The sequence below is a fragment of the Solenopsis invicta genome, chromosome 8 (genome assembly GCF_016802725.1).
Source record: "Solenopsis invicta isolate M01_SB chromosome 8, UNIL_Sinv_3.0, whole genome shotgun sequence".
Lineage (NCBI taxonomy): Eukaryota > Metazoa > Arthropoda > Insecta > Hymenoptera > Formicidae > Solenopsis > Solenopsis invicta.
The window spans coordinates 24,969,489-24,996,356 of NC_052671.1; the positions used below are offsets into that span (position 1 = coordinate 24,969,489).

At 36.3% G+C, this 26,868-nt stretch overlaps 1 protein-coding gene across 1 annotated transcript; it reads left to right on the forward strand.

Moving 5' to 3' along the window:
- The first annotated feature begins 1,282 nt into the window (after positions 1 to 1,282).
- Positions 1,283 to 24,024, forward strand: LOC113005638 (radial spoke head 1 homolog). The gene is made up of 3 exons (XM_039453188.1): positions 1,283 to 1,436; positions 1,547 to 1,634; positions 23,717 to 24,024. Exons 1-3 carry the CDS (start codon positions 1,283 to 1,285, stop codon positions 23,925 to 23,927), a joined length of 453 nt encoding a protein of 150 aa, XP_039309122.1. The 3' UTR covers positions 23,928 to 24,024.
- Positions 24,025 to 26,868: the final 2,844 nt, after the last annotated feature.

The following is a 26,868-nucleotide window of genomic DNA, read 5'->3' on the forward strand; positions in this document are numbered from 1 at the left end:
AGTAAAAGAGATAGAACTTGAATCCTGATTGGAAAAACCCGCAAAAATGAATAAAGAACAAGTAGAATTTGAATCTGTCCGAGACTTGCTCGGAAAAACCCGCAAAAGAAAGAAATAGAATTTGGGACTTGTGTGACCCTCGGGCCCGCAGGTCTAGAATCTGGTGGGTGCCTCAGCGGGAGACGGCTGGTTCGGTCGAGTAGGGCTGCGAATGCGTTGCACAATTCGTGAAACCCAAAGTCAGTTTTTACTTGTCGACCGCGAATTACGGATTGAAGTTGGAGATCGCGGATCCGAGAGTCACAGACTGGGACATACAAGATGTCACAAACTGTGGGTCGGATTAAATGATAGAATAAGAACTGCGCTCTCCGCTAGAAAACTCGCTTATTTATATTGCTTTCGTCTATGATTTTCTTTGTCCTATGAAGGACCGTGTGCACCAATTTACTTATTAATACGTCTACGTAAAATATTTGGTTTTACGCCTTTTTTTATATTTCTCGGTAATTGTTATTCCGAAAGAGCGGCAGGTTTGACAATGAACTTCGGTGTCGAGCAACGGTGTCATCTCAAATTCTCCGGAAATTACTGAATTTATGGTTTCTTAATTTGTGACATCCTGTATCACCGTATTCTTGGATTTGGGGCAAGATTATAATATTAAATGAATCATTGTTGCTCGGCTCCGGCTCGGCTTATCAGTACATCAACTGTTCATGAAGGAAAAGAATTGTCGCTCCACAGGACATAACAACGTAATAAATTTTATTTCTTTCTTTATTTTCTTTATAACTCATTTGAATTTTTTATTTTGTGTTTTATCTTTTACTTCATCTTTATTGAACAAACAATTATATTAAGTGTACAATGTAGAAATAAATATTTTATTGAAATATATTATTTTATTTTTTAACAACTGTTCTCGCTTTATGATATCCTCTCGCGATTTATCAAATGATTGAAAAGGAGCAATTTCATTATTCTTAGAAATCATGTAATTCTTTAACTGCAATACATAGCATCGTTTCTCATGCGTGAACGGATTAATAAGACGAAAAGGTTAACTTTCACTACATCTCTATTACTTTTTACTCCACTACACGCTGAAAGCTTTCCATTTTTCGCAGTTAGCGTGTAATATTTTTTGACGTGAGCGCCAAATTGTACTTTTACATATATAATATATATAAAGTAATAAAGTTTTTAGTATGTATAATTTTTGAAAGAAACTTTTACTTGAGAAATTAAAGAAAAGAAAAGAAAGAAGAATCCTTCAAACATGAAACAAAGTAGCCCAAAAATCTTCAAATCAGCCTCCAATATTAAAAATTGGAACTTAGAAATCGGTAGTGCGAGATTTACTTTTAAAAACGGAGATAACTACGAGGGAAAATATCTAATAAATGTTGACAGACGCACCTTAGTTAAACAAGGTTAACATCGTATATTTAGCACGATTACATGATGATATCATGTTTCTTATCTGTATCAGTGAATCATTCCTCAATATGTGTATATCAGCATTCGCTATCACGATTTTTAGATCATGGAGTGTACACAACTGATAATTTCGACATCTACGACGGGAAATGGTACGATGATACATTTGGCAGCGATGAATTTCACATCCGGTAATTAATTTATGCTTAATGAATTGTTTTGATACAAAATAAAAAATGTTGTGTTATACTTAAAACAGTCCATCAAAAAAACTTTGTCCATTTTCATAAGGGTTTTGGGCCATCCGTGTCCAGTTATCAATCATAATTTTGTAGATAATAATGGTAATAATTAAGAAAAAATTATTTTAAATTTTCAAATTCCCCGAAAGTAATTCTGTATTGTTTATCCTAAGTCTTCACTTTATTATTTATGCTTACATCATAGTCTCACGCCTTCAATCACCTCAAGATTCTTTATTCTCTACAGTTGAACATTACTCCTAAAAGTCTTGTTTTTATTATCAGTCTTTTCTAAAGATTTCTTTTTGCGTTCAAGGCATCTCCACGCAGTAACTACGGTAACAAACAAATGTTAAATAGTTTCAATATTGGAGGAAAAGGATTTATATATAACAATTTATATATTTCATAACTCTTGGTAAGCATTGAATCATGCAGATTAGATTTTATTATAGGAAGCATGTGGCCCAGAATGGACGGTACAGAATAAAATTCAGCCATAATGTAGAAGCTGATAATCTCGCTAATTATGATATTATTAATTCAATATTTCTTAAAGCTTCGAATACAGTTCAGGCATATTAATAAATCACGATACCATGTCTGCATATTAGCAGAACGTAATAGTGAAAGAAAAGTGATATGATACAAATACGTCAGAATTACTTTTGGCGAGAATCAGAGAGGATATAAACTTTTAAAGATCTGAAAGTTACATGTTTTCTTAAATGCTACCATTAGAGGAGAAGAGGGTAATAATCTATTTTTATTTTATTGAATAACTTTGTTTATAATTAATACTTTTTATTGAAACTTGAACGATTACATTCGTCAGAGTGTTGTTTGACAGATTCTAGATTCAAAGTAATGAAATATTTATTATTTAGGACGTGATTTATAAAAATCTGCATAATGTGGAAATAAAAGTGGTTGTAATATGGCTATCCATAAAAATAATTTTAAAAAATTAGTTTAGTTTAAAAAAACACACTACCTTGTTACAAAATTATGTATTTTTAATTTTCCATTGTTTAGAATTTTCCTGCGTTCAAAAGCTTTAAAAATACCATTAGAAATTTTATTAAAAATATCATTTTATCCCTGTTTAACATTGAACAACAAACATAAAATAATGTCTCTAATGTGGTATCCGGTCAATTAGTTGAAAGCAATTGATCAAAAACAATTCGTCGAAAATCAATTCATCGAATGGACAAGTGATCGAAAGACAATTCGTCGAAAGAAAATTAGTCGAAAAGACAATTAGTTGGAAGGAAATTGATCGAAAGAACAATTGATCAAAAGGACAATTGGTCGAAAGGACAATTGGTTGAAAATACAATCTGTTGAAATTGATAATAGGTAGCCATATTGTCGACAGTAGCCATAATATTCTGTTCTGCTCTATTATCTATAACATTTTACATAATTAATGAGTGGACGTGGATGGCCCAAAACTGATAAAATTTTTTTTCTGTCAATATACCATAAAATAATTATTTTAGAAACAATACAAATATTATAAGATAATATACAAAATTATCCTAAAATGTAACTTTAATACAATTTAGAAACAAATTATAAAAACATATTTTTTCAGTAAAACGTGTTTAAAATAAACACACACATTTTATTTATTTGTCTTAGAATTCACGTTTTAAAACTATATACAACTTTAACATATATAAAATTATATACATAGTTTATTCGCTTATACATATGTATAATATATAAATTAGGTTTATTTTAATATTAACAAGTTGAATCATTTAACACAAAATATTCAAATAATACAATTACATATTAAATTATTACTCGGATACCTTAAAATTTAATACAAATCTAGCTAACGATAAATATTCATGAAATAATGGTAACGATCTGAAGTAACTTTCCAAGAATATTCCTATACATCTTGAAATATTTATCTTTAAAAATAATATTTAAATATTAGTAAAAATTTATATTTTGGATTTTCTAAAAATATTTAAACAATTTATAGAATAATCGTTACATATTCGGAAACCTAGAATCCATCATCCCACCTAGCACTTAGAATGCTACACCACTGTTATGATCATTTTGGTTAAACTTGAATACTTATAATCTATCTTACCATCTTATACACCTACATAATGTTATATCAACGAAAAATATATTGTATTATTAATATCAAAGTGAATTGTAATAAATAATTAATTTATTAATAGTCATTGTGGCATTATGCTTCATTAAAAAAAATTGTTGTCTCAACTAGAAAAATGTAACTTTCATAAGGCATGTGGGAAGTTTATATAACTGTGTAATGTAATTGAGTTGCTATTTCACTACCAATTGGTAATGCACATAAATTGCTACAATAACTACATTTTTTAAATAGTATTTGGTACTTATTACTTCATAAAAATGGTGACAAGTATTTAACCTTTCAAAAACAGCTGAAATTAATTTGCCAATGCAAGCCCACGCTATTTGTACAAATATAATAACATTACTATATTAGGTCATCAGTAATAACACAGGTCTACAAAATTAGGGGGGGGGGGGTCTTGTACTTTGAACATTGAATGACGTTTCTATAGGATTTTGATGCGCTGAAAACGACTACGTTATCCGTTTTTTTCCATCAGCCTTCATTTTTTAAATAATCGCAAAAACAATGTTTTTTAAACTTGACTTCTTTATGAGTTTTTTCTGGCTAAAGAAAAAATGATAGCGAAGTCAGCTTTACGGCATTTTACGTAGAAATGTTCCCACAATACAGAAAATATTTTTTCGCAACTTATAAAAACGTTTTATGCAAACCGTACACAAAAAACTTTGAAAAAATCATGAAAAATTGTAAAAAAATGATAAATTTTCAAATATAAAACCAAATAACTAAAAAACAAAAAAACTTACAAAATATTTGACTTTTTGGGCATTATAGCTTTATGTTTCTAGTTTAAATCTTTTTTTGGAAAATTAATTTCCGACCATTTGTTAAAAAGTTATTGAATTTAAATCATAAATGCATCCCGCGAGCGTTACCTACGGTGCGCGACATCTTCTCGCGTCTGACGGACTGACATCGAATAAAGTTCAAGTAGTTATAAAATTATACGAGATCATGTTATTTATAGTTTTTCTGGTCAGTGATTTCAAAAATAAACAAATCAAAATGGCGGATTCAATATGGAAGACAAGAATTTTAAAAATTGCTCTAAATAACACGAAAATCGATATTTGATGGTTTTGTAAGTCTTTGATTACTGCTGTGTAATTACAATTGTTCAATTGAAAATGGCGGATCTAATGTGGCGACACACAAGTTTCATCACAAAAATTTATCGCAATAACTTAAAATTATTTTTTATACTGTATGACAAAACAAAAGAAAACATATTATGCTTCCTTAAATGATTTTAGTGTAGTTTTCTTGATGTTTCAAAATCTTTACTACTTTTTGTGACAATAGAAAATGTACATACGGAAAGGTAATTTTGCGTTACCCATCTTGTACCACGTGGAGATATCACCTTATTACAGGACATAGCCCCTACCGAACACGCCAGGAACATATTTACACTACCTTAATACTAAATTTATTTTTAATTGCACATTTAAATATAATTTGGAATATAATTTTCTAATGTAATAAAAGCGAGTTCTTTTATTTTTAAAGTCTCGAGTCATTGACATCCTTTTGTAGTTTGCTTTATAGGATTGATATCTTTTAAGCGACCAACAGTAATCCGCCATTTTATGTATATCATACCTACTCTGTTACCGCCTTTTTATTTCTTTAATATCCTGATGAAATTGTTCACCCTGTTCTTTGCTAAAATCACCAAGATTATCAGGGAAATAATCCAAATGAGAACACAAAAAATGAACTTTTAAACTCATATTGCATCCCAAAATTTGAAAACCATTTAGCATCCTTTGAACGATCATTTCATAATCCGCGGTTTTTGTATTCCCAAAAAAGTTTTCCATGACATTTTTGAAACTGACCCAAATTGAAGCTTTTTTTTCAATTTTGTTCATCGTCGTTTCAAACATTTGATTTTTTATCAACGATCGAATCTGAGGACCATCAAAAATTCCTTCTTTTATTTTCTTTTCAGCTAATTGTGGAAATTTGGTCTGCAAATATTTGAAGCAATTGTTATTTTTATTTAGCGTTTTTACAAATTGCTTTATTAACCCCAGTTTAATATGTAATAGCGGTAACAAAATCTTTTTTGGATCAACCAGACTATTATATTTTCACATTTATATCACATTTATTGATCCGGGTATTAAATTTGTTCTGGGTGGTCATTTCTTCTTTAGCTAATGCTCATTTTGCGCACGACTATCCCACTCGCATAAAAAACATGGGAATTTTGTGAAGCTAGACTGTTGTCCTAAACTGAAACATATTATTTTTAAATCGCCACATGTCATTCAATTATGTTCTGTGTATTTAATTGTATTAAGAAGAAGTTGCATACTTTTATATGTTTCTTTCAGAGAAACTGAATACGCTATTGGAACAGCACCATATTTATTACCATTATGTAGCAATACTCTCTTCAAGCTCCTTTTAGACGAATCAATGAAGAGTCAGTGGTTTTGTAGATATTGTCTTTCAACTGATTTATTAGACTTGTTACATCATTACAGACCAGTGAGTTAGTTTCTGAAAAATATGGCAGGAAAGACGACTCTCTTGTGCTGTAATATGTAACTGATGTCCCGTGAGCTAACAAATATTTGTCCTTTAATCTGGAAGCCAAAAGCTCCGATTTCTGTTTTGAAAGACCTAAGTCTCGAATGAAATCATTTAATTGCATAGTGCAAGTTGCATAAATACTTAGGGTTCTTTAGATACTTCATCATTTAAACAGGTCACATCAACATTAGAATTATATTCTTTGATCACAGGCTTGGTTACAGACGATATATCAGGATAAACAATTTTATTTTTATTTTTATTATTATGTCCTTGAACGTTACATATGCAAAAGTAATAATCATTTTCATTATTTGATAGCTCACGCCATATCATTAGACGTGAAAAAGGCATTGATTTTATATTATTTTTTTTGGAACGTAACATACTTACACATACGACACAATTATGGTATAATTTATGAGGCACCCAATTCTTATCTTGATTAACAATTTATATACCAAAACAGGAACTATAAGCTATTTTAACGAATTCTGTTATATTTTCTCGATATTTTTGTACTACATAAGAACCGCAAATGTAACAAAAGATATCTGCACTGTTTTTACAAACGCATTTTGATGACATTTTTACGACAATATTTATACCAGAATGAACTAAAAGTTTTTATTGCAGTATATACAAAACGTATTTGAAACTTCAATATTTACATCAGTAGTTATTATAGGCCGGATCACTATGTGTTAATGCGTATACATGTATGTGTACGTGTACGCGCGCGCGCGCGCGTGTGTGTGTGTGTGTGTGCGTGCGTATGCGTGTGCGTGTGCGTGTGCGTGTGCGTGTGCGTGTGTGTGTGTATGTGTGTGTGAGGGACGTTACAAGGGTCAGGTATATTCGCTATCTTTTTCCCTCTCTCTTTCCCTTTCTCTCTTTCCAATGACTTTTCCCAAATCATTGTTATTTGCTAAACTAAATACGATTTTTACACAGCTTTTAATAAAATTGATATGAATTTTTATTATGTTTATATTAAGTTGATATTAACCTAATATAAACTTAATATAAATTTTATATTAAGTTGATATTAACCTAATATAAACTTAATATAAATTTTATATCAATTTTATTAAAAAGTAATCAAAATCAAGATTCATATCTTCATAAGGGTAGCATTCCGAGTTCAGATAGAGTTTTACATTGTTTAACTTGCAATGGTCGAATCGATTAGCATTCTCGGACATGTTGTTTTTCCGACCAGTCTGCAAAACGAAGATGACATATCGCGGTTCCTCGAGCTGAGTAGCGGTCTTGATGGCCCACGAATGCTTTGTTGTGAGCTGTAAGTGGAAACAGATCCCACGAGCGAAAAGCCATGCTCAGGTATTTCCCATTTTCTAGTGCACGTAGTGCATCGGCAGTTTATTTTTCTCACTCAACGACACATGCGGCATTCGCCACTGTACTTTGAGCAATTTGATTTCCGGCTGCCGCGCTGGATCGCCAATTAGACAATTGTTGTCATTGCGTGATTGTATTAAAATCAACTTGTGACAAGCGTTAATCACCACACGTCTATAATCTTCACAAAATCCTAATAACATGTTGAGCGGTACACAAAAATTAAAATATCCATTTGGATGATAACATGGATCCCAGCCGGCATTTCTCGCGATTACGCTTCTGTCGGATGACATAGTAACATAGTTCTTGAGCGTGCTGGTTATTCCAATGTTTCTGTTGCGATCAATCTCCACGCCATTGAGTTCATATCGAATCTCAACGAACATGAACGCGATGCAATTATTTCCTAATACCACATCGGATCCCGCAGCTCGTTTTTTTATTTTAAGTTTTCCCTCGATGTAGATAAAACTTTCGTACGGCAACGCGTATAAATCCTGCTGCTGTATAGGTATCCTTATTTTGTCGCTATATCCAAACACAGTGTTGACGTACGGATTGTACGAGTGAGTCTCAATCTTGATGATACGATCGTCGAAGATTGGCTCATCTCCAAGACTGAGAATGTCAGTCATTTTATACGTTTCGTACTACAAATCCCAAAGATTGTAAAAATGCAATGTTCGACGCATTGAGCTTCCTCTTCTTATAAATGCAATCGGATGATTGAAATTTGCTGCCAAATATTGGCTTCGTACATACTGCGTTATCTGTGATTGTGCCGTTCAAAACAAGCATCTCATACGCTGCACGTATACACACGTTTTATCGCCGTAGCCGTCGTATGTGTAATCTAACGGTGATTTCTTCTTCTCGAAAGTCTAGCAGTCGTGCGTATTGGTTGACAATGCGTATCGTCAAGTCCGAAATGCTCTGCACGGTGATTGACAGATAAATGATCTGTGACGGCGTTTCCGACAATTTATACCCGGGTGGTACCTTAGGCGAAAATTCATGTATCGTATGAACACGCTTGTAGTTGCTATACGCGCTCGAGGTCACATTTCATTGTATACGAATAACGTTTACGTTGAGAATATTAATCAGTACGTCCAACTTATACCATTTTCGCGGTTGTAATATACGATTTGAAGAAAATCCCAGCAGCGATCCAGTGTTGTTAAGCTTGCTAAAATTTATTCTATAGGCGCATTTTATCTCGCTCTTCATCGTATTGTTATTTGCGCGAAGTACGATCGGGAATTCTTCATTCTTATCGTTACCGTCGATGTCATGTTTTTTACCATTATCATCATGAATCGCATATTGCAGACGTTTTCGTGGAATTGTACGTCTCAAAAACTCATTTATGGCTTGCAGTTCATACGATCTCTCAGGAATCGTAATTTCCACATCGTCTTCATCAAAGTAAAATTTATTATTCGAAGCAGTCACGTTCGCTATCGTGTTGTAAGTTTCAAAGTGCATTAGACCAAGCTCGTATCATCGTCACTCAAATCTATGGCTGGAAAGTAGATTGTAGCAAGAACGCTGCTCTTCCCGGTTAGCGTCAGTATCAACGACATGATTGAAAAACTGTCCGATGAATATTGAGTGAAATATTGCACTACCAGGCTTTAAATTCGCACGCATACCAGGTGTCTGCATAAGTTTTTTCCGGTTTTTTGATAAAAAAAAAACACGTAATTTTCAAGGAAAATTAATTTTTTTTAATTAAAAATATTGGCCATCGGCTTCTACACATTTCGCCCATCTTTCAGGTAATTTATGAATACCATGCCAGAAAAACTGCTTGTCTTTTGCGGCAAACCATTTGTCGAGCCATTTTCCAACTTCCTCGAAATTGCTGTAGTGCTGCTCTGCGAGCGCGTGCCCCATTGATGTGAGGAGGTGATAGTCAGATGGCGCCAGGTCTGAGAGTACGGCGGGTGCGGAAGGATGTCCCATCCAAGAGATTTTAAGGTGTCTTTCACTGGTTTTGCTGTGTGAGACGGCGCATTTTCGTGTAACAAAATCACTTTGCCATGTCTTCTGGCCCATTCCGGTCGTCTTTCGATTAATGCGTGGTTTAAATTAATCATTTGTTGGCGATAGCGTTGTGTATTAACGGTTTCGCCGGGCTTCAAGAGTTCATAATACACAATATCGCTCTGGTCCCACCAGACACAAAGCATGGTCTTCTTGCCGAAGCGATTTGATGGTGTTGATGGACCGGCTCTGCCAGGTGAAAGCCACGATTTTTTCCGCTTCGGGTTTTCAAAATAAATCCATTTTTCGTCACCCGTCACAATTCGATACAAAAATGATTTCTTTTCGTGGCGTTGAAGCAGCATTTCACAAGTGACTTTGCGATTTTCCATTTGACGTTCATTCAAATTGTGTGGGACCCATTTACCGAGTTTATTGATCTTTCCCATTGCTCGTAAACGTCTGCTAATTGTTTCTTGTGATACATGTAATGCTTCTGCTAATTGTCGTTGAGTTTGAGTTAGGTCATCATCCAATAATTCCTGCAATTGCTCGTCTTCGCATTTTTGTGGTCTACCAGAGCGCTCACTGTCTTTCACATTGAAATTACCACTTTTAAATTGTCAAAACCATGTCTCACATATTCTAATCGATGGGGCGTGTTCACCATATGTTTCTACCAGCAAACGATGACTTTCAACAGCCTTTTCCTTTTGATTAAATAAAAAAAGCAATGCGTGCCGCAAATGTTGTTTTTCAGGCACAAAACTTGACATGATCACTGAACAATAAAACAAAGACGCTAGTTTTTGGCGGACTCAACTTGTGTGTGTTTGTAGTTCTATGTCAGACGAACAAAATGACGTATGTATCAAATTAATACGCTGCGTACTTTTTGCTGGCGCCATCTCTTAGTGAAACCGGAAAAAACTTATGCAAACACCTGGTAGACGGTTTGGAGAAACTGTAGACATAGTTGCCCACAATTGTTTTGATGGTAACGTTGATAAAGTGTGTGTTTGTATTGTATTTTGTCACACCGTCTCTGAAATATCTTACGAGTTCTTTAGGTAGTCGAATATTACCAAAGCTATCGAAATATACCACGTAATTGTCTCTCTTTGCGTACGCTACACAATGAGTGCCAGGGCCCACCACATCGTCCAAATTTATGATACCGCTCTCGCTTTGACGTACACCGCTTATCGGTAACGCATTACGCATAAAAACACTTCTCAAATGCGAAATGCGCATACGTTTTGCCAGTTGTTCCAATTGCACATTTGTTGTTGCACCTGATGGCATTTTTAACGCTTCTTCGACGTTTTTTTTTTCTTCGCTGATACACCCTGTCCACGTTTGTACGGGCTGAGATACAATCCAAGTTCTTGTTTGTAGGGAGCCAAATACAACCCGCAACCTTGTTCCATCGCGCGATTGTGACGCCGTAACTCATCGAGCTAACGTTGCACAGCTTTGTTATCGTTTACCGCTTTCGCCACGGTGGCCGTTCCACCGATGAAGGACTCGAGCGTGCCCAAAATCGGTAGAATTGGGAATATATCTCTGCGTTTTGCCACTTGAAATATTCGTTTTTTCATCGTCGTCTCCTTCTTCTTTCTCGTCTTTGTTTTTAAACCCATACCTATTTTTGTTTTGGTCCTCATAGCTGCCCAAACGGCTGCAGCAGCAGCTCTCTCATCAAGAGTCGAGTTTCTTGCAGTAATGCGTTTCCTCGTCGACACTGCGAGTATATTGTCAGCCGCGTGTCTATCGGCGAGATCTTTGCTTTGCGAATAAGCTATGTCGTGCTCGCGACACGCTGCATCCAATGGATTTATACCTCAATCGCCCCTGGCCAATCGTTTCTTTAAATGCGTTCCTGGACCGCAAAACTGATATCCAAGGATGTGCAATTCAAAAGGAAGTACATTTATCGCACTGTTAACACGCCGCAACTTTAACGTTTTGTTGACATTCACTTCAGTTCTTTCTCAGCGGTGCCGGTCCGTCAACGTGCGTTTGTTGATGCTACAAATTTTAGTGTTCTAGACACCGACGATATTGTTGAACCTCCCAATCAGCTTTTATATGCTCGGGTAATCTGTCTCACACGTGGTTGATGCAATTGTTAAATTTTTGCAACAAGACAATTTTCGGTATGTACTGTAACTGCTCGTTGGTTAAACTGTATATAATACACTCATCCGACATAACGAGAAACATTTTGTGTACTGAACTATTTTACTCTACGCGCCTCTATAAATAGGAGATAGCTTTCGGTACCGTTCTTCATTTTTGTCATTGTAGAGGGGTGAAAATGCGGTTCGTGCAACGTTGCAGGCGATTAAAGTGACAAATTTTGACGACAAGATACAATTAATGTCTGAAAAGAGGTGCGCAAGCATGGAAACATGCTGCCGATTTCTATACGCGGTATTATCTGCGGTCAGTCAAACTGTAGCAACACAAACGTGCTAATAAGCTTGCTGGAAAGTCCACACGGCGTACGCTTTAAAAATGTGTTCGTGTACTCAAAATCGCTGCAACAGCCGAAATATCAATACTTTAGAGAGGAGAATTTATTGACGCCAATAGATGAAATTGTCTATTTTACATTTTCCAACAACAGCGATATTATTCCGCCGAACGAGGCGTTTCCAAATTCTATTTTTATTTTTGATGACGTGGCATGCGACAAGCAAGATACGATAAGAGAGTACTTTGCAATGGGTCGTCACGCGGACGTTGACTGCTTCTATCTCTGTCAGACGTATGCTAGAATATCGAAACATCTCATACGAGACAACGCAAATCTGCTAATCTTGTTCAAACAGGATAGTACCAACCTCAAACATGTATATAACGATCATGTAAACACCGACATGTCGTACGAAATTTTGTGTATTGTGTCGTACTTGTTGGCAACAAAAGTATAGATTCCTAGTAATAGACAAGGACAGTGCGCTTACTAATGGGCGATACAGAAGAGGATTTAACAAATTTGTGGTAACGTGCTTAGTCGCTATTGATACGTCAACGTGAATGTTAACATGGCTGAAAACAAAGATATACGCGAACGTGAGAAGATCGCGAAGGCGATTGAAATAACGATCGCGTCGATCCGCGAAAAACATCGCGCTTTGAAGACTGGTAAGATTGAGGAAGATATAGTGATTAAGAGTCATTTTAAACCAATCATTGAGCCGCTGCAAAAGATTATTGACAAAACAAAGTATTCAAAGACTCTCAAGATTTAACATAAAATAAACAGCTAAAACAAGCTAGTGAGAGTCAGCGCGGGTATAAGAGCGCAAAACACAATCAGTGTTCAAATAGTTATTTATTCATATTGAATTATAAGTAACGAACGTTTCGGCTCTCTTTGGAGCCCTCTTCAGCGAAATTACAAAAAGAAAAAAATTATTTTAATCGTCATCTTCCACTTGTAATTGCGTTGAAGATGACAATTAAAATAATTTTTTTCTTTTTGTAATTTCGCTGAAGAGGGCTCCAAAGAGAGCCGAAACGTTCGTTACTTATAATTCAATATGAATAATTAACTATTTGAACACTGATTGTGTTTTGCGCTCTTATACCCGCGCTGACTCTCACTAGCCTGTTTTAGCTGTTTATTTTATGATTATTGACAACTTTAGCTGGCACGCGATGAAAGACAAACCGCATGATGATGACGATGACGTTGACATTGAAACGCCATTCACCCAGAAGGATGCGATACAGCGTAATATAAAAAGGAAACAAAAATACATTTTAGTGGATCACGCATTAAGCGAATAACTCAAATTGATGCGGCACACGTTAGACGACGCGATGGATTCACCGATAACGTCCACACCGCGTACGACAATTGGAGCTGCAAAATTAACGAATAAGGCTCCGAGAACGTTTTTGAAACCACAAACGATTTGTTCGGAACGTATGTTCAACAACAGATGCAAACGTTGGAAGGTAGAAAAGCGTTGGCGCAGCATTTGGGTTTGCTGAGTCAAAAGTACATCGGAGATTTTCTCAGTGGTGACGGAAAAGAAAAAATTACAGACACTGTGTATGGCGTTCGTCTCGACAGGGATGGAATGATGCTTAGTAATAAAAAGTTTGATGTGGACAGTAGTGATAACATATTTATCGATGGCGTGCGATATGCGGGTACACCCGGTCTTTACGAATAGTTACGAAAAAGTATCTCATTGGCAGAAACCAGAAGACAAAGAAAGGTTATTGAAAGATGACAGAAAAAATAATGAACAATCAAAACTACAAAGAACGACAACACAAACTACAAAGAACGATAATACAAATGATAGCGTTTGATATTAACGATAAAACAAACGTAAAACAAGAACGTTAAATAAAACGTAAACTAAACGTTAAAAATATGAACGAAACGTCAGAAAACGTTAAATATAACGTAATTAAAACGCTAAAACATGAACGAAACGCCAAAGAACGTACATGAACATTAAATATAACGTAAACGAAACGTCAAAGAACGACAGTTGGGTGTGAAACATGATGTCATCAGATGGGCGTAAAGAAAAACAAAATGTTAGTACCAAGAGGCGACGACTGGTGGAGGAACTGCATGCCTCAGCAAGAAGAAATCTTCCGCGAAGACGCGTTCGAGGATACGACGATATGTAGCAAACTGATGTAGTCGAGATGCGTCCGAACTCGAGCTTCAACAGAGGCTATCACTACATACTCACCGTCATCGATGCGTTGACTAAGTTTGCATGGGCCATACAGCTTAAAGCCAAGGGTGGAAGAGAGACGGCTGATGCTATCGCCAGGATAATTCGAGAGAGCGGAAGATGTCTGAAAAACTTACAAACGGATATGGGCAAGGAATTTTACAACGCTGATGTGCAGAAACTCTTGAAGAAACATGACATCAACCATTATTCCACGTGTTCAGTGTTGAAAGCATCCATCGTTGAACGGTTCAACCGGACTTTGAAGAACGACATATGGAAACAATTTACACTCAATGGAAACTATAAATGGATCGACTTGTTACCACGTCTTGTATCGAACTATAACGTGCGAAAGTATCAAACAATCGGTATGCGGTCCCGCTGTTGCTGAAAAGCTGTTGGATACGGTGTATAGCCACGTTAAGATTGCGAGTCCTGCAAAATTCAAAGTAGGCGATTCGGTAGGCGTTAGCAAATACAAGACAGTCTTTGAGAAAGAATATACGCCCAATTGGACAACCGAGGTGTTTAAAATTGCCAAAGTACAAATAACTAATCCTGTGACTTATCTACTAGAAGACTTATCTACTTACAAGGGAAAACCTGTTGCCGGAGGATTCTGTGAGTACGAGTTGCATTCTGCCACTCATCCTGACGTGTATCTCGTTGAAAAAGTGTTGTGCAGAAAAGAGGATGAGGTTTATGTGAAATGGTTTGGATTTGACAATTCACACAATTCATGAATACACAAGGATAGTGTGTTAAAAAATAAATTATACGCCACATTATTATTATTATACTCATGTTTATTATAATATAAAAAAACATATTATGTATTGACATTTTGAAATAAAAAAAGTATAACAAAAATACAAAAATGTGTTGTTTATTTATAAAATACATGAAGTACATATTACAATGGTATTTTATAATGCCCCCATGGCAGTGTGTGAGTAGAATTAGGCACAATGTATTTTTTATTATTGTACGGACTTAGAGCGACTTTTGCCTCGGATACAGTATATACCTTGTGCAATTTCGATCTTATACACGATTGGCGACGAGTCATTTCAATCTTGTTAAATAGACATTGCGTGTAATCATCGAACGTTATTGTTCGCGCCACGACGCTGCTTTTGACACTTTTGACTTTTTTCGTGTCTTTTTTACCGTCGACGCGCAACGCGTACATTTTCGCTCTAACTCCTGCGAATTCAGTCATAATCGCACCGTTATTCTCGTGCTTCATTAACCCTGGTATTTTTTTTTATGCGCGAGAGGTATACCATATGCATTGTTAGGTTGGTAATCGCTCGTATCAAATTTATCGATATCGCGTTTTATTATGCTGTATATATCTTCGCATTCTACGTAATATATGAGGGCGGTTCGATAAGTACTTAGCCTCAAAGCCCGATGGTGCCAGTATCGCAAAAGAGATTTACTATCGTGTAGTACATTCTCATAGACGGCTACTGTCAAAATTTCAGCCGAATCGGACTCGTAGTTTTGTTTTAACCGCGTGGAAGCGGGCGTGTCCGCGGATTTTAGAAAAATGGAAAAAGAGCAATATTGGTCGGTGATTCGATTCTTGTTTTTGGAAGGAAAATCGCGCAGTGAAATCAAAGAGCACTTGAATGCTGTGTACGGTGACTCTTCTCCTTCGATGGCGACCGTCAAAAATTGGTTTAACAAGTTTCAACGTGGTCGCACGTCGGTTTTTGATGAGCCACGCCCAGATGCCCCGAAAATGGCTACCATGGAGGATAATGTGACAAAAATCTACGATCTCGTATTGGCAGACCGCCGATTGAAGGTGCGCGAGATAGTTGAAACAGTAGGCATCTCAAAAGACCGCGTGGGTCATATCCTGCATGAAATTTTGGGCATGAGAAAGCTGTAGGCGCGATGGGTGCCGCGTTTGCTCACCCCAGACAACAAGCGCAACCGTGAGACCACTTCAGAGCAGTGTTTGACGCAGTTTAAGCGCAATCCTAAGGAGTTTCTGCGTCGTTTCGTGACCGTCGACGTAACATGGATCCACTGGTACACATCAGAGATCAAGGAACAGTCGAAACTGTGGACTTCACCCGGCGAACGTGCTCCGAAGAAGGCGAAGACTATCGGCCGGAAAGGTGATGGCCACCGTTTTCTGAGATTCACAAGGTGTGATCTACATCGACTACCTGGAGAAGGGCAAAACAGTCACAGGGCTGTACTATGCCGAATTATTGGGCCGATTCGACGCTGAATTGCAGAAAAAACGGCCCCATTTGGCGAAGAAAAAAGTGCTCTTCCACCATGACAAAGCACCGGCTCACACCTCCGCCGTCGTCACGGTCAAATTGGTCGAGTCGCACTACGAACTGCTGCCCCATCCACCGTATTCTCCAGATTTGGTTCCGTGCGACTTTTTTTGTTTCCAAACTTGAAAAAGTCACTCGCTGGGCAGAAATTTGAGTCGAATGAGGAGGTCATCTCCGCCACGGAGGACTACTTTGCAGACCTCGAAAAAACGTATTTTTCAGATCGGTTAAAGAAGTTGGAGCATTGCTGGGTCCAGTGTATCGAGCTAAAAGGAGACTATGTTGAGAAATAAATCACCACTTTTCCAAAATTTTCGTTTTTCTTTTGTAGGCTAAGTACTTATCGGACTGCCCTCGTATAAGACTATCTGTATACATATAACCTTACATTTCTCACGATATAGTGGTAACATGTACTAGTAGTGAAATTCATACAAGTAGACTTTTGACACGTTAAGTATACACATACTCACATAAATCGGCTTGTTAAACTTTATTTCAAGTTTACTCATTTCGATGGCAACCAAGTTTTTTTGCAAAGACATTGCGGCCCTGAAAATTTGGTTTTGAAATCATTGTTTCCGCACCAAATCCATCCCATTTCGTCAATAATTTTACATCGACGTGATTGCGTACGTTCTCCATGGTTTTGCCGAATACTGCGTTATTCATAAGTTTATATAAATTTTTTTCAAAATCATTTTTTGCATGAGTTCTAAATTTAGTGTTTAATTCTATATAATCGCGAAGTCATGGAGATTGCGCGTGGTGAATTTTTGTTAGGCGAAGACCGTGACGAGTACACTGCTGCAAGTTTCGATAATGAATTACATATTGCTTTTTATCGTATAGTGTCGCGAGAAGCTTGTCTTGTCGCTTGCCGGGTGGTTTATCGCCTGTAGGGCAGAATGGTAAATTGACGTGCGCATCGTGGAGATTTTGTGGATATTTCAAGTCGACCTCTAGAATATAACCCGTGGGCGAATCTGGTGAGATCGTGTTTACGTCAAAATTCTCAACGTCTTCAACCCATCGAAATTCGCCGTAAGGCAGCGGTTGGCACATCGCAAAGCCGTACAAATTGTTTACATCAAAGTACATTAAATATGACGATGATCGTACGACTGCATCTTATTATTGGCATGCGCGTATCTGCCAGAACATTGGCTAAGACTGCCACGTATTCCACGTTCGATAAACATTACCATATCAAAGTCGGTGAGCAATTCAAATTTGATACGTGTATATTTTAACATTGCATCCCACGTGTAACCGGGCAATGTGTAATAATGCGCGGGATCGAGTCCGTAATTAGTAATTCAATTATCGCGAAAGTTCTCGAAAATATTTGCCAATAAAAATAACAAGACATCAGTCTTCAACTATAAATCACTATATTCGCTCAGGGTTTTGATAGAGAACCGCTGCCACACGTTAACAGCGTGATCATAGTCTTTCTCAGACACGGAATCGCCGGTTAAAGAACTAAAAAATAAATCGCGCGGTGGCAAACAAGGCTCATCCAATTTTTTAAAACTGTCCTCGTACTCGTACGGGAAGACACCTTTTCGCGTTAGTAAATCAAAATTTTCGGTAGATATATTACAATATTTGCGTTGCGTTATACGTAGTTTATCCTTGCTGAGAAATGATGCCAATTTATTCAGACTACTACTTAGAAATTTAAAAGAATCAATAAATCTTATTTTTATGCATGTCTGTGTTTTTTTATCCTCGGTGCTTTTAACATGTTTAGTAAATAAAATATATTTTTCTTTCGTTATAGGCAACAAATTGATATTGCCTTCAAATGCATTAGGTATTTTTTCAATTATAAAATGGGCATCATAACCAGCTAAATTGTGAAAAACTATGGGGATGTAACGCGTATCTTTATAATTTAAATTACAAATTGAATGAGCAGGACCTCGATAATGACCGGTAAGATGGCAATGATCGCATACTCGCTTTTCATCCGGCGTGAACGGTTTCTCGCATATGTGACAACACGTTGCGCTATTATGATTTGCCCAGTCGTGCGTGAGATTCATTGATGTATTAGTTGTTGTAGATGTTAATAAAATATTATGTACATTGCGTGCTATGTCTTAAAGTTGCTCGACGAACCACGCGATGCAATCTTTACCGCGACTAAACCGATAATACGACAACGTGTTGTCTCATTATCCTACGCTAAATACCTGATGATGTTGATAGTAATATGACGCGACTTTCTTCTCGGGTTCCGTCTTCTGTAGCACACATTCAAGATCGGCGTAAACGATAAAGAGTGCACGCTCCTTGCTGCATGGCTTGTCAAATTCGAGCACTTGTCTTTTTCGCTCGGCAGTCGGATAGCACAGTCGTTCATTTTTCTGCAGTCCACTATGTGTGATTGCAATTTTTTGTTGGAACCAAAGTAGTGCAGACATCTGTAAAATAATTTAAGTATATTTTAAATTTTTTGCCTATTTTTTCATTTATTCATATACTTACCGATCGCAAAAATATTTTTTATGACCATATTTGTTGAGTTGTGAGCTAACGAGGCGGGACAGATTCTTGATCCATACGAAGTGGCGCACGTCATTATCTTTTTGCACGTACAACAAATTTAAGTGCTTGTCCATCTTCTTATCAGTAAGTCGAATTGGAAGAATCAAAATATCATATGGTTTCCTCTCGATGCAATATACGTTGATCGATACGTTGTTTAAGCGTTCAAATTTTTTAATTTGCTTCAGCGTCATCGGAAACTCAATGCCTTCGAAATTTAACACTGTTCTATAATGCGGATACGAAGATATTTGATCCACATGATGTTTGGCTGGATACAGAGCGGCAACCACTGACCATGCAAAACACGCATTGTCCATAGATTTTAAATTGACCACTGCTGTCTTCAATATAATTTCGCGTGGTAACTCAATTTCACATCCCGCGTGCATGGGATTAAGTTTATTAATGTTCACAGTTAGATTCTGGATTCGCATGAGAGTCTGTCCGCTTTCGCGTTCCTGGAACTCATCGAGCATCGCCAACGTGACATCGATGACCCACTGCTCGTACCACTCACGCACATTTGACGTTTGGTAAAATTCATTGTTTTTCGTTGCGATATTTTTATTATTGCGTTCACCATGAGTGTTCACAAACTCACCGTTGAACACAGTATTCACTTTTACATTATCGTTTTTCTGGATAGCGTCTCGCACATGCTCAATCACTATATCACTGGCGTCCTCCAAGAATTGTCGCGGCTCGATATACTCCATATTAATCACCGCGCCGGTCAAAATGCGGCTTTTGAACGCGGCGTTAATCTCACACCATACGAGCGCTTTCTTATCACCGGCACTAGTGCTCGCGTATCCACCAGCACCAACGTGTATAAAACGTTTCTCTAACTGAGTCTTTGCACCAGCGAATCGCGTGAATCTCGCAACTAGAGATTGTTTATGCCCAATAGCGAGCCGAAGACGCTTGGCACTACAGCGTTCTTCAAGCTGTTCGAGGCACTCGTCACATCGTTGCAGCCACGCAAAAAACTCCACCAAAGTCGCAACCTGCGAGCATTGCTCGAGCAGTTCACTTGCTCAATGTTTTCCATTTTTCAGGTTTTTATTGGGTGGCCATATACATTGGGCACATGTTGCACGAAATGTTTATAAACGTTGGTTTTTGGCAGCATTCGCAATACTTGCTAGAGAGCTTAATATAAGGCCCAGTTTGATGGAGTCGAATGACTTGCGCTAATCCAAAGTCCGCGGGATCACCTTCCATCATGCATGGAGTACATGTTATTTGAGTGTAATCTTTATGGAGAGTAAGCATATAATAAACTGATATCTTGCAAACTTTCGTAGTCGTATGCATGCATCGAGTTGCATAGCAGATGTTACATCTCTTTCCATGGAATCCTCAAGGTGCTCACTATGATCACTGTTGTAACCGTTATCGTCGGAGAATGTCTTGTCTTCTTCTTCTTTTTCTTCTTTTTTGTCCAAAAAGTCTTCAAAATTCACTTTTTCGAACGCTTCATTATCATTGTCTACTTGATTTTCGGGATCTATGTTCCCGATATTCTCGAAAAATACGTCTTTGTCGATATTTGCACGATTTTCCATTTCTTTTATTTAAAATTTGCGATTAAAATAGCATATTCTGTTACATGCAAAACTGTCACATACAGTTGTGCTCTTAAAAGTTTTTATTTTTGACACGAGCGATGCGTTCGCTACAAGAGGCAACTTAAGAATAACTATTATAGGCCAAAAGGATCTTTTCTTCAACATTACAGGTGACTTTTTTTTAAAGTGACACTCAATTTGAGTACGTTTGTGTGAAATATATCGATTAGTTTGGTTTTCTTACAAAGAAGGAAACTCGTGATGACCGATGCAGCGGTCTTTTGCCTGGGTCAAATACGAAACTATTGTTCGAAAAGATCAAACTGAAAGGTTTTCCGGTGTATTTATGAAAGTGTTAGATGAGATATTGCTTGTAAGGAAAACTAACAAAGCATTTTACGAGTTCAAAATTACCCGTATATGTGCCGCAACATGATGAGCGGCAACGATTAAATTCCTGGAAAAAGAAGGGATGTTTTTCCCATCTTAAAATTCCATAAAACCTTATTTCTGAAAACGTTAAAATTTTCGATCAGTCGTATATTAGTCGCTCGTATGAACGGATCCAGCATGGGAGTATCAGTCACTGAAATAACAAAAAAGAATATAAAAGATGGCGAATTAGTACGTTCCGATCCAGGCCGAAGCGTGTGAAAAAAAATCGTAAGTATCTATACATACTTTTAAATACATATTTTTATATTTTTTTCTTATTTTTTACAACTCATTTATCCTTATTTTTTTATTTACAGATCACCTTTGGAACGAAAGTATACGCCTCGCATTTTGGGGAAGAGATTTGCATTGACGCCTACAGCTTATAAATATCTTGACATTGGGATCAGCGCAGGACCGATTTCCTTTGTCGAATTAATTATCGGGGACAACCGAGGCAACCAAATAATTCTACATTACAAACCGTGAAAGGCATTGCTTCAAAAACGTGCGGACATCGAGCAACTTGTGCATGCAACTGCTGCGGCATCACTCACCGTATGCAATTTAACTATACAAATTGTAAATATGAGCGATGGAACTATAATAAAGTTGACGTCGTGTGGTACTTGCATGTACATGAAACCGTCAACTATATTGTTTTTATTGGAAATCGAGCATTGCGTCGAGCATGCATATTATCAATTATATCAGAATATGCTGTAAACGAAAAATATAAACATTTTGTATCTCTTTTGCGCCGAAATTGTATTAACAATAAGTGCGATGCGGCAAAATTGTTACACGAAATGTACGATAAAACTTTACTTATAGACTGCGATATAGACTGCGAACTATTAATGAACGCTTTGAACAATATTGTATACCATGCCTCACACGTTTAATAAATGCAAAAATAAAAAGTTTTTAAAAATAATGTTATTTTTAAAAACTGTCTAATATTATTTCTATTATTCACCTTCCCATAATAAATAAGGTGTAAACGTTACGAAGCGAAAGCGAGAGCGTACGCAAATATCAAATATTTTTGACCCATTTATTTTTTTGTGACACGTTTTAGTCATTAGTAGCGGTCAAGGGTCTCATCTCTTTCGGAGATAAATACCTGATTATTTGTCTTGCCATTAAATTCCGTTTTCATGTCAAAATCCTTTTTAGTGTTATAATACGCGAGCAAATATGCATGCATAGCGTATGGAAGTAGTATTATTCGTAGTAAAATTGTGCTATTCATAGTATTCGTAGTAAACTGTCCGCAGCGGGGGGTACAAGCGAAAACATTACTCCGTACGGACGCGTAAAGTTTCGTCTGCAACGTGAATACCATTAATTGAAACATATATTAAATCTAAAAATGATTTGCCCTGTCCATCTTTCCTGTTTAGTATATATATTAAAAAAAATGCGAGCGAGCGAACAATAGCCGCAACGCGTGCGGCCAAAAACATGCGACTGACGCAATAGCGTGCCGCAACGGGAGGGTGCGAAAACATTACGCAGATAAAGATTCGTCGTCTACAACGTCGGCGACAAGTATACGGGTTTTAAATGAGGGTTCACAAAATATTTCCTGACAATGGAAGAAGAAAAAACGTTTCTTCTTCCTAAAATGCTTTTTAATACAAAAATTTAAACAATATGTAAAAGAGAGATCAACAAGAGAGAGAGAGAGAGAGAGAGAGAGAGAGAGAGAGAGAGAGAGTGATACGTTTTTCTAAATATTTTTTTAAATATTTTAATACGAAAAAAACCTGAACTATATGGGAAAGAGGGAGAGGGAGAAAGAGAGTGATACGTTTTATTCCCAAATAATTGCTAAACTAATTTTAATAAATTGATATAAAATTTATATTAAATTGATACTAGATTAATATTAACCTAAGACAAACATAATAAAAATTTATATCAATTTATTAAAATTAATTTATCAATTTTTTAAGAAAAATCGCTATAGTAGAGAGGGAGAAGACAGAAGAGAGGGAGAGAAAAAGAGATACGTTTTATTCCTAAATAATTGTTATTTGCTAAATTACTTTTTAATAAAATTGATATAAAATTTATATTAAGTTTATATTAGGTTAATATCAACCTAATATAAACATAATAAAAATTTATATCAATTTTATTAAAAATTAGTTTAGCAAATAACATTGATTCGGGAAAAAACGTCATTGGAAAGAGAGAAAGGAAAAGAGAGAGGGAGAAAGATAGCTAATATACCTGACCCTTGTGACGTCCTTCATACACACATACACGTACATGTACACATATACGCACAAAGCCATAATGGTCCGGAATCGGCTTATAACAACTACTAATAATAATGATTCTGAAAATATTAGTAATAATGTTTCTATATTTTTACAAGGTACAATAATAATACACAATATAAGGGGAACGTTGATGCGAATGGGGCGATGAATGGTAAAGGTACATACTTTTTTCCCGATGGATCCTCATTGATGTCAACATGGTACCAAAACAAGCCTGTCTCAAATATTGTTTGCAGAGAGCCGCTTGGATATGAGTGGACAACCACATCAATTTCAGATAGCGTTTGTATAAATACAAAATTATGAAGATATAAGTTTCTTTATATAGATTTGTATTATATTATAGTTTTATTAAAAATATATTTGTCTTTTACAGTATGTTATATTTACAACTGTTAATCAATTTTGGAACGAAATAAAGGATCTTTAGACAGAAATTTCTCATCTTCAATTTGACGTTAATGAAATAAATATAAATTACAATTATAATCGTGCAATTATATGAAATGTTAATTAAAAATTTACTTATGATACGTTGTATTAAAATTATTTACAAACTCTAAACACGATTATGTGTTTATTATATTCAATAATAAAGTATACATAATAATGTTATATATCTGGTCAAAAAGATTTTCACAACATCCCATATTTTTGTGAATTTTTCAAATTATTATTCGGCACCAAGAACCGCTAGGACTGACATAGGTCTTCTATATTTTTGTGTATTAAATTTAATATATTAAACTTGTGTATATTTAAAAAAAGTATCTTAAATTTTTTCAGATTTTATAAGCATATTTTTTTGGACATTATGGAATAAAGTATCATAAAATATTGTATTTCAGAATTCACATGTATAAAGCATTCTAAAACAGATGTAAAGTTGTCTATTATAGGATAGGTTTCTAATATGAGGTAGTACGGTTTCTGCTATATTAATAAGAGCATGTGATTGGTATCATCATAAACTTATTACTCCATGGTTGAAATTTATGTAGTAGAACATTCATTATTAGATCATGCGCATTGTTAATAAAAAAGAAATGTTTGAAATTGGATGTTGTCAAGTTTTATTAAGGTGAGTCTTTAAACCTTATTTATTATAAACTTTATTACTTGCAGAATACGCAAGTAAGACTTAAAAATACTTTTACTTATGTATGAGATATTTCTCATTGAAATACATAATTATATAATACATTTATATCTATGCTTTATCTCAGTAAGTCAACACATAACTGTTACATAACTGATGGAGCACATGAAAAAAACAATCTTATATATTACTGTTATGTGGATAAGATGTAAATATTATATAAATTTGAGAGCACTCTGAAAAAAACAAAATTACATTTCTTTGTTACATAGCTAAGAGAGCACATAAAAAGAACTATGTTATATGTCACTGTTATGTGGATGAGACGTAAATATTATATACATTTGAGAGCATTCTAAAAAAATAAAATTATATTTTTTTGTTACGTATATAACTCATAACATAATGAAAAAATATAATCTCGCAAAATATATGTAAACGATGAAAAAATTTTTTGCTTAATTTTTTGTTAAAAGATATGCTTAAGTTAACAAGAGAATGAAACGTCTTTTGTAACTCTCTGAATGAGTTAATTATATTATAATTATACAGCTATATGTTGAGTAGTAGTAGTAGGTACTTTATTCCTTGCGGAGTACATTGCGGACTTCCGCTCCGCTTTCAACCTTTTTTATTCATTGCTTCTTTTACAACGCACGAGAGAGAGAGAGAAAAATCACTCATCCATCCACATCTCCACACTTATTCTTTGGACCTCCGTTTCCGCTGCTTTCATCCACCCTTTCCTCTCTTCCTTGCACACTCTCATTCATACCCAGCCACCCTCCTCCCTCCCGCAACTCCACCAGTTTTCTCATCCAAACTTCTCCCTCCCCCCTCTCACCTAAAACCTCTCCTACCATCTCTTGCCATCCCTTTTCCGTCCCCCAATCCGTGCATTCCTCCCATATATGCTCCCACGTTTCCTCTCCCCATCCACATATCCTACACTTTCTTTTCTCTTTCTCTTCCCAGTATCTACCTCCTCTCATACCATCTCCTAACCTAAACCTCGCAATCCTTTTCCATCTTTCCTCTTTCCAATCCTTCTTCAAGTACTTCGGCACTCCCTTTCCCTTCACTCTGCTGTACCATCTGTTGAACTTCGAGCTCCTAATTTTTTCCCACCTTTCCTCTTCCTGCCGCCTCCTCTCTTTTGCCACCACCTCTTCCCCCCTTAACCCTCCCTCTTCTCTCAACTTTTCTATCTCCTTGATATTCCAGCTCTTTTCTTCATAAAAACTTCTTCTTTCTTCCTCCCATTTTTCCATCAACTTTCCCTCCTTCGCTCTACCTCTTATCTCCTCCCAACACAACCTTGCCAACTCCCTCCCTCCTCCTTCTCCCAGTTTCTTTTCATAACTCCATGCCCTCATTCCTGCCCTTCCCCTTAATTTTTCCCTCTGCATCTCCTCCCTTACCATGTACCCCGGTGTGTACCTTCCCACCCCTATTACCCAATTCAAGTACCTGTCCTGTATCCTCTCTACCTTTTCCCTTTCTTTCCACCCCCAAATTTCTGCCCCATAGCTAACCACCGTCCATACCAACCTATCAAATAACCACATTTTTCTAGCCCAGTTCTTTCCAAATTTCCTTTTTCCTATTCCCCATACTTCTCTCATCATCACCGCTCCTTTTTTGACTCTCTCCTCTATATGTTCTTTCTGTCCCCCATTTGCCATCATCATGTAGCCCAAATATTTATACCTTTTCACTTCCTCTATTTCATTTCCTTTCCATTTCCATATTATCTTTTTTTGTCTCCCACCCCCTCTTCTACACGTCATCACTTTTGTTTTCTCCACATTTACTTCTAATCTTTTCTGTTCTACATATCCTTTTAATGTTTTTATTAACTCTTTTATTCCTATTTCATTCTCTGCCACCACCGCCACATCATCCGCATACGCCAGGGAATAAATTTTTCTTCTTTTTACCTTTACTCCCCTCCTTTTTACCTTTACCTACTCCATCTCCCTTTTTCTAACTCCTCATCCAAATCCGTTAGCAATAGTGTGAACATGCATGGCCTCAACGGACATCCCTGTCTCACTCCTCTACCTGTCCAAAAGTTGTCCCCCTCTCTTTCCCCCACCATTATTCTACTTATTATTTCCTCCAAAACTTCCTCACACCTCACCACCA